This window comes from Lichenostomus cassidix, chromosome 12, assembly GCF_008360975.1.
Source record: "Lichenostomus cassidix isolate B80296 chromosome 12, HeHo_3.0, whole genome shotgun sequence".
Classification (NCBI taxonomy): Eukaryota; Metazoa; Chordata; class Aves; order Passeriformes; family Meliphagidae; genus Lichenostomus; species Lichenostomus cassidix.
The window spans coordinates 12,873,854-12,888,864 of NC_139493.1; the positions used below are offsets into that span (position 1 = coordinate 12,873,854).

General features: G+C 37.4%; 1 protein-coding gene across 7 annotated transcripts in view; it reads right to left on the minus strand.

Annotated features, from left to right (window-relative positions):
• The window catches only part of CACNA2D3 (calcium voltage-gated channel auxiliary subunit alpha2delta 3), a 396,747-nt gene that overhangs the window by 71,769 nt on the left and 309,967 nt on the right, over positions 1-15,011 (minus strand). For all 7 annotated transcript variants that reach the window (XR_014854750.1, XM_085072721.1, XM_085072724.1 and 4 more), the window contains 9 exons: positions 13,270-13,353; positions 8,151-8,222; positions 7,859-7,920; positions 5,930-5,997; positions 4,168-4,213; positions 3,920-4,017; positions 3,047-3,140; positions 1,779-1,874; positions 491-612 (listed from right to left, as the gene is read on the minus strand). Coding sequence is in view for 6 of the 7 variants with exons in the window: in XM_085072721.1 (XP_084928847.1) it covers positions 491-612; positions 1,779-1,874; positions 3,047-3,140; positions 3,920-4,017; positions 4,168-4,213; positions 5,930-5,997; positions 7,859-7,920; positions 8,151-8,222; positions 13,270-13,353 (742 nt within the window). In the remaining variant the exon portion in view is untranslated. The remainder of the gene's footprint in view (positions 1-490; positions 613-1,778; positions 1,875-3,046; positions 3,141-3,919; positions 4,018-4,167; positions 4,214-5,929; positions 5,998-7,858; positions 7,921-8,150; positions 8,223-13,269; positions 13,354-15,011) is intronic.

The following is a 15,011-nucleotide window of genomic DNA, read 5'->3' on the forward strand; positions in this document are numbered from 1 at the left end:
CCCCCTGGTTTGAAATAACAGTGTGTGTGGATACAGTGCTCAGAAAATAAAACAGCAAAAATCATGTTCTCTGTGTATGCACAGAACATACTGGCAGTGCCATTTTAAATTCCCCAGCATCCCAACAAGTTTAAAACACTGAAATGAGTCAGGTTTTGCCACCTCTGCTAAAAGTGGCAGCAAAGGTGACAGCTGAGAGAGATTCTCAATAATGTGGATATTTACTCTGTTGGACTTGTCCTGCTTAAAATACTTGTTAAAATGCAGTTCTACCTGTGCAAATATTAATGAAAAATATTACAATGTTTTGGGGGTTCACTTGCAGCCCCATAAAAGATGCACTTGGTCAAAGGGCCAGTGAAGGAGCTGCAAATTTCATAGCATATTTCAGATTAACATTTGAGAACAGAGCCCACTCAGTACTGACACACTTGGAATCCTTTCAGCATCATGAATGACTCAGAATTTAGGGAATGAAAAAATCATAGACCTGTGCTGAATGGGATTGAGTAGACAAAGCTCCCAGGTATTTGTTCAGCAGCTCTTCTGTACCAGAGTGGAAAATGGTCAGCATTAAAAATGTTCTCCTTATCTTCAGCTGTCAGGAAGTCTCTTGAGAAAAAAAGAGAAAGAAAACAATTGTTGGTTGTTGCATGGCACACAATAGTTTCTAGCTTTGAAAGACAAGAAAAACAAAATGCAATCTTTTACAAAAGAAAATGGTTTGGGACAATTTTTCTAATACCATTTGCTCAACAAAAGGAGTTAAATTTAGTCACTAATAATTATCTGTGACACACAATAACTTTTGTTGTGAAAGAAGTTAAAAGTACTAAAAAAAAGTAGCTCCAAGTACCACTAAAATTGGTTTTACTGACATGTACAAATAAAATTGCTTAGTCTAAAAAGCCTTTTTCTTTCAGCACAATATAAGAACTGTGAACTGTAAAAGGTGGAAAAGCTACTGGATTTGGTAGTCTCTTGTCAATGGCATTCACTCTTAACTAGTGAAAAAAGAAGGTAATTTTATAGCCTACCTTTAAAATATTATGGGGGGTGGTAGTGGACAACTAAATACTCCATTCCTCAATAATTTCAGGGAATGCTGACAGAGGAAAATTTATGTCATGAGTGTCCTCACTATTGTTCTGGTTTGCTGTCTGCCAGTAACAAACTGTAGTGCTGTTGATGTCACCTACTTGTACACCAATATTGGTCCTCAGATAAGCACCACAGAACTTTATATTCAATAAACTTAGTTAATCATAAAAACCCACAGATTTTCTTTTACACGCATGATACCTCCTCTAGATCACATGCTCTCCAAGCAAAATGGGAAACTCTTATGTGGTGATTTCTCCTGATTACTCTTTCACCCAATCCAATTCTTGGATTTTGTCACTTGGCTTTATTTCAACACCAAAAATATTTTCCACAACAATGCTGTGAAATCCCTGAAAAAGCCTATGGGTGTTTGTTTTCAGATGGTATAGGAAAGTTGTAGCATATTCATAATTCTCTGAAGAATGAGGGAATTCTCTTAGAATGCTCTGAAGAAGGAGATGTGAGGCTGGGAGCATGTGTGCAGGGAAAGCAAATCTATGGGCTACAGGTGTAATAGTGCATTGTTCCAAAACCTCCAGTCTAAGAAAGAATCTAAGGGATCCTAGGAAATCTTTCTAACTTGCCTGTGTGAAGAAAGAGTAGATGGGCTTCATAAAAATAACCCTTTTTCCATTCTTTTCTTATCTGTCTGCCAGACCCAGTTTGTCACTTACTGGTTGGTCAGCTGCTCTGGGCCCACAAAGAGGTTGATTCGAGACAGTCCTGTCCGTGTCCCAAGGAAGGCAACTTCCACCCCCTTGTCAGAGTTCCTGAAACAGTGCAGAACACAAGCACAGATAATGCTTCAGACAGTAAACTGATAAAGCTGTATCACTGACACAGAAAGGACAAGTGCACACATTTTTGAGAAAGATTATTTGAGGGATAGTTGCCTTATTTATTGATTTACTTTTAAGTGCTGGTTTTTAAGTCATCTGGGGTTTGAATAATGTGCAATGTAGAAATCTTGTTTAGACCTAGAATCCCTAAAAAGACAAACAAAATAAATTTTATGGGATTTATAGGAGGGATTACATGGAGGCCATAGAATAAAAAGGTGTGGCACAGCTATGTAACCAACTATTTAATAACCACTGACACACAGTGATTCTGAGATGGGCAGGAATTCCAGATCTTGCTCCCAGTCTGTTCACCATTTCTGTGGTATACTTGTGCTTCAAGTCATAGGTGTGACTATTGCTCAAGTAAACAGATTTAAAATAGGTAGCTGAGAGTCAACCTTAGCTGCCATCAGGATAGGCTTTAGCCTCCTGAATTTGGGGAAAAACGTGGCAGATATCTCAGAATGAACTCTGCTGCTATCAATACCAAGCTATATTAAAACAGTTTGTGTATGGCTGCAAGAACTTCAGTGCCATTACTACAAAACCAGGGACCAGAGGCCTTTTATTGTTTCACATTAATGACACAGAATGAAACACAGTCAGAAACCAAAAGGGCATCAGAAGTCTCCCACTGGCATCATTCCACAGCTGCCCCTGTGTTTACTGGATCTGGTACTTCATTGTTCTGGAGGATTCAAAGATACTTTACACCTCTTGGTGTCCACAGTACAATCGCATGCAACAATTTTTTAATCTTTATGTTCTCAGAGAAGATTGGATAACTGATGAATCAGACCTTATCACATTGCTTTTACTCATTCAGTATGAGTGTATGCTGTACAGCAACATATTTTTTCATTCAACTCTTATAAAATGGTTGAAATTTGGCAAAATTTAATTAGGATAATCTCCAGAATTGCCTTTCAACCGCAATATTTCATGCAAACTGCTAAGTTTAACACCTGTTTACTCTAATATGGATAAAAACTTGTTACTTAACACCTTTGTAGTTCATAACATAGAGAGATTAAGCAAAACATATAAACTCTGTAAAGGACTGGCTATTATACATAAAGATGGACACAAAGACCACTTACTCTGATTTATTCAGTGCTAGGCTGGTCCAATAAGCTTCAATTGGTGCACTCACTACTGCATCAAACAAAACTTCCTGGATCAATTCTTTATCACCTATTACAATATCATAAAATCAGTATTTGCATGTGCATAAAAAGATTCTTTTTTTAAGATGACTAAACAATAGGGTTTTCTTACACTTACTATATTTTATGTGGGATGAGCTTTCAAACACTTTACATTTTGAAGCATTTACTGTGTAATATTACAAGGTATTTTACCACAATGCAGTTTTCACATACAATTTCATTGCATTAGCAAAAATTTTAGGTTAAATACCAAACAGTAATACTCCATGTCACTCATTCATGTCTATATTATCTAATGTTCACATCTGAATGTGCCAATAAGGTTACAACAATTATTTCTGCAAATAGAGAGAACATGCACCTATCTATCTGAAATTTTAATTCTGCTTTGCAATTCAGAAGTGCAAATTACATACACATACCCTCTAAAATACTCCTGAAATACCTGGTATGTTCTTTAGAGGTGTGATCTAAAGATTGATTCAGATCAGTCCTGTTTAATTTATAAAACCAGATGGAGTGATAATTGTGCAGAGTATCTGAACCATCTGAACAGAAACTTGAATGTTTGGTACAGGCACATAGTTTACTGTAAAATTCAGAAATTTGTATCATCAATATCTCTATTGATACCCTGGAAAAAGCTCAGAACCAAATGAAATTGCAAAGTAACATCAGCTAAGCAAAATCCTCTCTCAAATTATCACTGGTTAAACTAAGTAGCTTAGCATTCTGTAGAAAGCTAAGTACAACACTTTCTAGCTGGGACAAAGCCTGCAAATCCATGTTGAATGAAATACTTGCATTGCAGCAGTGGCTCTTTCCCTGTGAGGTAGCGTTTAATTGCCTCTAACTGAGTCATCTGCCGGTGCTCAGGGTGTAAGTCAGTGTTGCAGTAGGACCTGTGAACACGTGGCCAAAACAATAAAATGTTATATGTACAAGCAGGATCCCCCTTTGTCTTTCAGTGTAAAGATTGGGCTCTGCAAGCACCAGCAGAGTGAAACCAAGGAGGTAACAGACACTAATTTCATGCTTTATTTAAGGCTTACCATTCGTCTGCTAAAGATACATCAGGGTGTTCTAAATCATGTAAACCTGTAACAGGAATAATAATGGGTTATTTAGGGAGATGTCTGGGTAACAGATGGTTATTTGCATACACTCCATAATATAAACCCTTCTTGGAAAGTGCATTATTACCATAACGAAATAAATCACAGCAAACTATCTTCAAATACACTTTGGGGTTTAACAAACTGGCAAAACTAGTTAAAAGAGATCTAAAACTGAAAAGGTAGGAAAAAAAAATTTGTGCTGATATGTTTAACTCATATGAATTCCTCACATAATATATTTAAAGTTTAGGAGAAAATTTGAGCAAAGACAAATGCAAAATGATAACAGACTCCTGTTCATACTCCCTCATTCTCTTTGGCCAGTAAAATTCTTTATGCCAAAATACACACTTCTCATTTCATGTGAGTTGTTCTCTTTCTCTTATAATGAAAAGAATCGTTAAGAACAATTCCCTCAAAACCTAAGCACACAGCCCATGAACACAAACAGCAATTTATGAGATCATTCAGAAAAGGTTTTTTGTACAAACAGGTCACACAAATGCTTGTAAATAAGAACTATATCATTAGTTATATAGCACAGTAAAAATGTACTTGGCAATTTTAAAAACCCTTAAAACACTTATCAATAGACAATAAGCAGACAGGATTCAGAAGGCAGCATCCGGGTTTAACCCCCCAGAGCACATAATAAACAATGACAGAGCAACACTGACTAAGGAAGGCAGGGAAGCCCAAACTGGGGCTAGAACTGTGTCCCTGGGGAGGGCAGTGAGGGGAAGGGATGGGCAATCAGTGAAGGTGAGAGTGGGAGAGAAGGAACTGTCAGCTATGGTTGTGCTAACATTTCTGGGGGTGCATCAGACTGGCTGAGGTGTGTGGCTGGGTTAAAGAACATCGGTGAGGTGTTGGGAACAGTCTGGAGAGTGAGTGGCTCCAGGTGTCCAGCTGTGCCTTCTTTGTCACTGCTGTGCAAGTACTCAAACCTCAAGGCACTTCTTGTATCTCTCCTGAGTACAAGAACATATTCATGTGGCAAAATACAGCCAAGGAACAAAGACCTGAAGAAATTAACTGTCTTGTTTAACATAACTGACAAAACAAGGAGAACTGGAAATAGAGAAAGCATTCCTGTATTGAAACATTTTTTGCTCAGCAACTTGTAAAATTTTCAACCCTCCCTTCAACCTTCTGAAGTGCCCCCACTCTTCCTTCAGCTTCAGAAACCTTGTTGCCTAATAACTTTATCACCACAAACAGTTGACTCCTCCACTCATTCAATTCGGGGTTTATCAAAAAGCAAAACCAAAGGAGAGTTCTTTCCCTGGGTACCAATATTATAATTATAAACATGTAAATCCTTGTAGATAATGTACAAAACAGTTAAAGCTGTGAAAGATTTCACAATGTACAGTCTGAGGACAAAGGCAATAACCATTACAGTGCTCTTGGTGTTTACTTCATCCAGAAAAACCACAAAAAATTAACATTGGGCCCTGAGTGGCTCTCTGGAACATTGAGAGGGGAGGATAGAAGATGCTTCCATCTAAAGAAGATGCACCGTTTGACTATGCTTAATACAAAAGAGGGCAAAAATCCTGTGAAGTAAAAATCTTTTAAGGAAAAAAACCCCTGATTTCCTTATGAAATCTGCAGACAAATGTACAAGCTTTAGGAACTACCAAATCAACAATAAAACTATTGTGTAAGTAACATGAGAAGGTGGGTATCTTACCTTCTTCTACTGTTACATTCCCTCTGAAGAAGTATTTTCCATGTCCTCTAGAGAGAGCCACACCTAAACTGTGCAGAGAAATAAAGCAGACCTTGCAATCCGTGAGACAAATAATAGCAGACATTCAGACCTATTTTCATTTTTAACATTTCCAGCTCGTGGACTATGATTAACTTGAAACTGTTTCCAAACCCTCACCAATTATATTTATTGTTCAATTAGCTGCTTCAATGATGTCTCAGTTCTGATCTGCCTGCAACAATTGGCTGTATTTATGTGTGCTTAGAGGTGCAGTAAACCATTATTCCCTGGCAAACTAATAAATGAGCCCTTCTAAGCTCGCTGCTGCTCACCCAGCAGGAGATGTCTTCAGCCAAGCCCTGAACATGCCCATGGCCTGACAATGAAGGAGACAATTTTTTGTAAATCAGACTAAGCTGTTGAGAAACTACAGAAGTGTGGGAATTGATGGAGCTACTGAGAGGAAAAGAATTTCAAATGCGACAACAGCATCATGACTCCTCCTGGACTAATTTTTCTGTGTTTCATATTTTTATCTAGTGTAGCTCTTTCGTATTGACTTCAGCTTCACAAATTCCACACAGTTGTACACTGTGTTTTGGTCTGGTGTTCAGCGTCCCATTTAAAATATCCAAGTTTAATGAAGAGGCTGGAGGATCCCATGCCTCTTGCTATTGAACACAAACACAGAATATCTTCTGGCATTCACTCATTCATTCATTGAAGGGGATTACCTTGGGCTAGGAATCTGTCAGTAACCATCAAGGCTGACAATACATGGGCATCAAATCCAAGAGCACACAAGCTGCAATCAACAGCTCAGTCTGGCAAAGGGCTGAACACTAAACATCTTTGACATTATAGTGTATATTTTAATAAATGCTGCCCTGCAGTTGTCCCAAATCTATACTACAGCCCATCAAAACTAGAGACAAACCATGTTGAAAAAGCAGGACAGTTTTCCTACTGTATTTCTGTCCTTAGCACCATAACTCATGCTACATGCATGTATGTAGCCCCATTTCGGTTTACTTAATAGAGCAAGAGTGGCAGTGCCAAAGAAAAGTAAACAAATAAAAAAAGAAAAACAAACAGCAACCACAAAAAACTCCACAAAAGAAAAACCAAACAAAAAACCCACTGAGCATTACCACCCATGAGTAAATTTTAACATGCATTAGAGGTCAGAGAAATGTGCCTATAGTTTCTCTGTGTGGTAATGTAGCTCAGGTTATGTGAAATTGTTCCATTGAAGAAAATTTCAGTTGAGTATCAGAACTGCCAAACTCCTTTCTTAAGTGGAAGGTATGGTTACTGCTCTTTTGTTAGTGGATTATTTCTAGTTCAAATATGAGGATTTTTAAAGTGACTACCTGTTTTTCTTTTCCTTTCTTTTTTTTTTTTCTTCAAAAAGGCATGCCAAAATTACCGACTTACTCGGTTTTCGTTATAGAAATACACTGAAGGTAGTGCAGAGAAAGAAAACATCCAAACCTCAAATTGGAAGTGAAATACTATCTCATTTCACATTACATTCTTGTTGTGGAAAAAAAAAAAAATAAAATGGGGCTCAAGATGTAGTTACTTAAATGGATTATAGTATTTATAGCTCTCCAAGTAATTGCGAAAGCCTTTCATTCAATGTAAACCTCAACTGAATATTTTTTCAATGAAACGTAAGCCATGACAAACACTGCGAGTTTGCCTGTGTGAGCTTGCACAAACTTTCCATCCCTGGAAAAGCTGGAAGGAATGCTGGTAGGCTCTTTTTCCTTGCTATTTTCAGCATTGTCCAGGGATATCTCATTGTCAGCTTTTGCTGATGAGCTTTTAATGAGTTCACAAGCTCTGTATAAGCACAAATCCAATGAGTCGGGTGAAATGTCCATTTATTACGGCCGGCTCTACCTGAATGGAGTACCCTTGATGTCTGTATAATAGTAGTCATTTGTCATCACCAGCACCCGCTTCTAGATTCAGAACAAGAAAGTCAAGAGAGAGGGGAAGAAGTTAGCTTGCTATAAGAAATGTATAAAAGATCAAGTGGTTAGTCACTGAAAAAATTAGTAGCAATGTTTACATTTAGTGAGAGAAAAAATAACATGCTGCAGGGAACCATATTTATAGTAACCTTAAAAATTGTTGAAAAAATTATCTGCTTGCTTTATATTTAGTTGGAATAATATTTTAGACATTGTACCCCTTTGTCCACTGTCTTCTTCACTTCCATTGAGAATTTTCCCGTTTTCCGGTTCACCATCGCATTTCGGAGCTGAAAGGAAGGAAATGTGTGTCAATTCCTTTATTTGCATTTTCTGTAATCCTTTTAATTCTGAACCCTCCAGTACACTCATTTGGCCTAACCAGTACTCAGTTTTCTTAATTTCTTCATTTTCAATAATTAAGAACCCACTTACAGATTTTATTATTGACAGGATGGGCCAACGCTCCTGCCATACAATTTTAGGCACATTGTTAAGGCACATAATAGATTTTTGTGTAGTAATCTGAATTTTATTTGAGATGAACAAGTAAGTGACTCCTATTCTGCAGTTACTGCATGGGAAGGCAAGGACTAGATTCCCATCTGGATTTAGCTGTTAGCCTAGGGGCCAGTGTTTAAATACATTAACAATGATACAGATAATAAGAAAGCAAAAAAAGAGAAAACCCTACTTACCTTACACTACTTATTTTGCTTAAGAATCTACATTGGGCTGCATCCTTAACTAGCACCAGAAACTTCATCCTAACTGCATCAAAAATTAACACTAGCCCACAAAAACCAGAATGACAGCCCATTTGATCAGTAATATAATTCAGTGGGAACACATAACTCCAGTGCTCTGCAATTCCCTCTGCTTGTCCATTGATGTGCAGGCACAACTTGCAAGGTAACAAATTTTAGCTCCATGATGGAAACCCTAGGTCAGTCACAGCTTTAACAATTGGCCTGGACCTTTCCCTCTCAAAGCCTTCCAAAAGACACTTTAAATCCCCTTCAAAAATATGTTTCATTGCTTTCTAAGCCAAAAATTCAGAGAAGCTAGGGAAAACAGAAAACAAATGGAAAAGGGTTTATACACAATGATTTCCCTGCTGCTCTGCAAATTAAATCTGTTACTTTTTAGATCACAACAAATGCTGTTTACCCATGACTTTTGCCTCTACATGAGCTGCAGGCTCACAGACCTGGAAGCTGCAATGTCCCTGGCCCATCATCTCTGAAAACCTCCCCTGAGCACACCTTGTTGCTCCCTAGGGAAGGAGAGCCATCCTCCCCAAGGACACACAACCTCTCTCTCAGGTGAACGTGCCATGATGATGGAAGGAGTGAGAAAACGAATAATCACCCCGAGGTCTAAAGCCAAAATGACCAGCAGTGTCCCTATGGATGAGGAAAGGCCACCCTGGCACAGCTGCTCTGAGGGAAGGGGCTCTGGGCTGAAATTGGAGAAAGACAAGACATGTTTTTTGAGAAATCCTTAGCCTCAGGGTTTTGAATTTGCGCATTTGTCAGTTTAGCACTTTAGGGAAAAAATAAAAAAGTTTCTGTTTACCAGTTACACAATCCATAAATGGAGATATTTCACATGAACACTCTTAGATTTGCTGATGGAAAAAGTGAGTTATTTTGTTTGTTGTGGGGAAAAAGCACCTATAGATCTTTGCAGCTATAATTTTCATTAAAATTTGAAAATTCCACTATCACTAATCAATGTGGCATTTAAAATGCAGGAAAATATTGACAAAATGAACATTTTTATGCCTCTTCTAGTGCTTATCTATCTGACCACAGTTTTGGACACCATGTTCTTGCTGAATAAATATCTCCTGTTCAACAGTACCTCATGCCAGACTGAGCAATTCAGTCGAAATTTAATGAGAAATTGTGAAGACAGACATATCAATGCACTCTGCAGACTTTCTGAGTTAGTATGGAGGGAAAAAAGAATGACCAAACTTGCCAGTGAAATATCTGCTTTTATTCTCACGAACAAGTTGAACATGGCTGACCTATCAAAAACTGCAAACTTTGCAGCTCTTTAAATTTAATTCTAGGGCATTTAGATTTGAATTAACAGTCTTACTCTTCTGTCAGTGAGTGTAAAAGAATAATTTTTAGCTGGAGGCACATATAAAATAAAGCATATATTTTACTGTAGATTTTTTTTTTTAACAATACATAATAGGCAATTCTGGAAATAGTTTCCTATTTTAAGTTTTGTGGTTTTGGACTTGGAGAGCTGGTCTTAATTAACCATCTACTTTCTAACATTTACAGAACAGTTCCATTTATCTTTAACATGGTTTTCATTTTTCTCCTATTGGTGCCTGCAGTTGTCTAAGACCCATTCCTCCCACAAGCCTCAGGCAAGTCATAGATTTACTAGAAGGATCTCCAAACTCTCAGTAGTGTTTAAGATCAAGTCTGCATGTGGGATTTAGAGTTTTACTCTTCTTTTTTTTTTTTTTTTTTGCTTGCTGTGATTGCATTTCTTGGCTTTGTAATCCGGTTTCTCAGCTCTTCTGCAGTTTCATCTCCCTCCTTAAATGCATAAAATAAGTACTGCTTCAGTTGGCTTCAAGCCCCAAAACATTCATTCATGGTCTTTTTTTATTTGGAAAAAAAAATTTCATTCAACTAGAAATTATAACAGAAGAATTTTAAGTGAGTTAATGAGAAAAAGGTTTCTATCCAAATTGAAACTTCTTCTCTTTGGTACTGAGTATTTGCAAACCTTGCTGGAAGACACTGTTAACTTAATAAGCTCATGCCAAAATTTCTGTTTCTAATAAAATACACTAACAGCAAGATAGCAGGTATTGTTAACCTGGAAAATGAGCTGATATATTTATGACAACACTATTTCATGGTGAAAAAAATTCTAACCTGTTTGGCCACTTTTTTCTTATTGGATCACTGCAGAAAACCCATGTCTTCACCTTCCAGAGTAATAAGCATTATTACTCCTTCAACAAAATATCTTTCAATCAATTCCTTACAACTGAGTTTCCCTGCTGTAGTATGAGATCATTCTATATTCTTGGAAAACTATGTAACCATTAAATTAATGTGGCAAAAAGTGAGAAAATGTCTTAATCAGCTTCCACATAAGTGTTTCATGGGAGAAAAATATACCAGTAGTAGTCTATGTTATTAAAAGCAGCTATATGAATACATTAATTCTTTCCCTCTGCAGTTGAATAAACAATGCTTTACTACCCAAGCTTGGAAAAAATCAAGAACATCAAATCCAAAGCCTTGGGTGAAGCAGAGCCACATGTAGCTTGTTTCTGTGTTACAATTAAAAATTCATTTTTAAGAAATATATTTTATAGGTGAAAGGCAAAGATTCAGATGAAATGTATGTATGTAATTTTCATCAAAATTAAAAATTAAAATTTCGCAACGTTCGTACAGAAAAAACTCAATTTTTGTTAAGAATTTTCAGAAAAAGTGGTGGAGCTTAGGGGTCTCAATCAAAGGTAATAATTAGAGAGAGGTGAATCTGGACTTTCATGCGTATTCAGATAAAATCTCAATTATAAATAAAATTTGTTTTTCAATGTCACAGAAAATAGCCCAATATTCCATTATCTGAACCAGTCAACTTTTACTAAGATATGATTAAAAAAGAGGGATCAAAACTGTGAAAATTAAGCAGAAGAAGTCATGCAAGAAATAAAGAGTAAAAAAGAAAATGAACCAAAGAGAAAAAGACAAATAGCAAGAAGAAAAATCACGGAGGCTTAAAGAACAATCACAAAGGTTTAAAATCTGTGCATAACTACAGCAATAACATTTGTAAGGACAGAGGAAATTTTAAAAGGTCATTAGCAGAGAAATTGGTTGAGTAATAAAAAAATTGGTTGATCAAAGATAAGAGAAAAAGCAGGGTGTAAAACATGAAGCCAATGAGATCACTAACGTTGCAGAAGGCAGGTACAATATATGAAAATCTTATGAGGAAACCTCGAATGGTGTGTGCATCAAAAATGACACAAAGCTATAAAAACGTTGAAAAAGGTTGTGTGTGCACTCCAGCACAAAACTTGAACTTAGGAAGTAAAATGGCCTCTGAGGAGAGGCTGAGGACAATCGATCACCTGGTGGAACAGACATTGCTTAAAACATAGATGAACTGTTTCACTATTCACCAAGGGGGTGGAGAGAGCGAGGAATGCAAGATATATATTTTGTAAGGGAGAGAGAAAATATAGACTTATGTCAGAACAGGGATCAAGAAATTAGGACATCTGAAGACTGACAAGACTCCAGGGGCTGCTGTACGTGATCCATCCCAGATTTCGGAAGGACATGACGAGGTAAATGTGGGAACCTTCAGTGGATATATTCAAACCTCTCTGGAAAAGTCGAGGTAAGAGGGACTTGGGGAAGCTAACACAGCACTGATATTTGAGAAGGGACCGAGGAGACATCTATGAAAAATACAGACATGCAGTCGTGACTTTGGCAGGAGAGACCTTCTGGGAAAAACTAAATTACAGGACAGAAAGGCGAACACCTGGAAAGTTACGATTTAATTAAGGACAGTCAGTACAGATTCACACAAAACGAATCGTGCCTAACAAATCAGATTTATTGAGGAAGTGACAGAAAGACCAGGCAAAGGTTAAGCCATGGACATAAGGAAAGCTTTTGATACAGTACTGCAGAAAAGGCTAAGCCTGAAAGGTAAGAAAGAATAAGATGAAGAGTGAACTACAGAGTAGATGGAGCACTGAAAAATGAGGTTAATGGAAAGCATTGTGCGAGAGACACAGCACTCATGCTCCTGCAGCTACCCATGTGTCTGAAATTAGAGTTTGGAGTAAAACTCTGCTCTACACATAGGTCAAAGAATCCAATTTTGTTTATTCATCTGATTTTTTAAATCTTGTACATTAAGTAAAACAGCTCTCACTACTTCCATTACGGAAGGAAGGCTCTCATGGAAAGGAGTTCAACTCGTTTCTGAGTTTCAGCAGTTGTCTGGGCCAGCCCTAAGGAGACATTCTATTCCTGTTTCTGGGGCTATATTTGCTGTCCAGCAAAAATATACAATAGGATGCATGGAGACTGCAAGGGTGATGAGTTTTACCAAAAATACAAAGAGTCTGTTTGTGGTATATGCACATGTAAGAAAGAAACAACACAAAACAGTTATAAAATTCTGACTGAAATAAAAGGGTCTATTGTCCTTCCCTTCCTGAGAGCAGTCAGGTGGCCTCTCTAATGACTACTTAAGCAGTTTCCAGGTACAGTGGAGGGATGCAACAATGTATTCTGACAGGGTTTTAAAAACATCACTTACCACATCATCTCTGTCTTCCCACTCCACCTCAGAAAGATCCACGCTGCTGTAGTTGGGCTTTCTTCGTTTCTTCCCCTCTTCATACTGGGATGAAAAATGGTGAAATATTTAGCACATCCTGTTTTATTTTCACAATGATTTTTGTACCAGAAGATTTAAGAAATTTGCTGACTGCATGCAATATACTTAGCAGTAGGCAGCTTAATTCATACAAAGTGCACCAGATTGCTGCATAAATGTTCCCTGCAAATTAAAAATCTACATCTCATGATTATATGATCTCTTGCCATGATGCTGAGCTTTTCTTGATGGACACACAGGGAGGTCAAACTCAGCAGTTGTACCTTCTTCTCCCCATATGGAAAATACATGAGACCTTGGATCTTGGAGTTTATGTTAAATATCTCCAACTGGCTCTTTCAGCTGTACAGGAAGTTATATTTACTGTAATCTTATCAACAAAATGTTTACCCATTTCACTTTAAACAAGATAAGATGCGAGTCTTGGGAAGTATGGTGTTAACATTTGCTGATACTTCATTTTATCTACAACTTGGTGGGGAAAAGTAATATACTAATAATGATAATGTAGGGGGTTTATCACTACTCACTGTTATGCTGTAAATCGCACATTTAAAATAAACATTCTTGTGACAAATTAATTTGACATCGAGGTGTTTATAACATGGGAAATTCTGCCCTCTGCTGAACATTCCAAACCAGCCTACTATTAAGAGTAACCACACAAACCGGGCTCAGTGGAAGAAAGAAGAATTTAGGAAGACCTGTGAATAAAGAACCTGACTGCTGCATAAATAAAACTAGGAGACTAAATTTGAAAAAAAAAAAAATCAGTTTGGGAGAGGATTGGAATAATCTGAAATCTGGTCTTTTATCTTTTAAGAGAAACCACAAATCTTTTTAATAGAGGATGACAGGAGACATTGGGATGCTGTGAAATATCCCCAAATTGCTTTTGTGACTCCTCAGCAGCATCACAGAAGGATACAAAAGGTACCTGTAAGGCAGCATATATGGCTGATTCTCCTCCCTCAGGCAACCAACTACACCATAAACCAAACCTGTCAGTGTTTGAGACAAGCAATTCATCACCACAGCCAGTGGTGCAGGGACTTTCAATCACCTTCTGCACATTACAGAAACACCAAGGGAAAGCCTTGCTCTCTGAGCATTAAGAAGGTTATTCCCATCCTGTCTTTTTCCTCTCTGAATTAAAATTTCTCATATAAATCCCACAGTTGCTTTCCTAGAGCACAATACTTAAAAAAGGGAAAACAAAAGCTTCCTGAACAGCAAACTTTTAAAACTATTGACTACAACATCATAATCACAAAGATTTTGATATACTGGTAGCACTGTAAACTTTCTCCTAGCACAGGCTTCACTTACCTTCCTTAATTTTTGCTCATTAAAAATTGGATACTCCGATTTTTTCCACAGACAGTACTTTTGGAAAATTCTGTGGGATAAAACCCTGAGTCAATTCTCATTCTTTTGAATAAAAAATCCCAGCAATTCTGTTCTAAGAAGTGATGCAGATGCAATTGGAAAGTATTTTCCTGTGCTTTTCTTGCCCTCTGCTAAAATCCACTATTCTTGCCCTCTGCTAAAATCCACTATTCTTGTAACAAGGTTGTCTTCTCATCTACTGCTACTCAACAGATGGGTAGAGAGATGTAAAGAACTTCTGCTTGCAGCACGTGTCATCCACCAGACTTTGA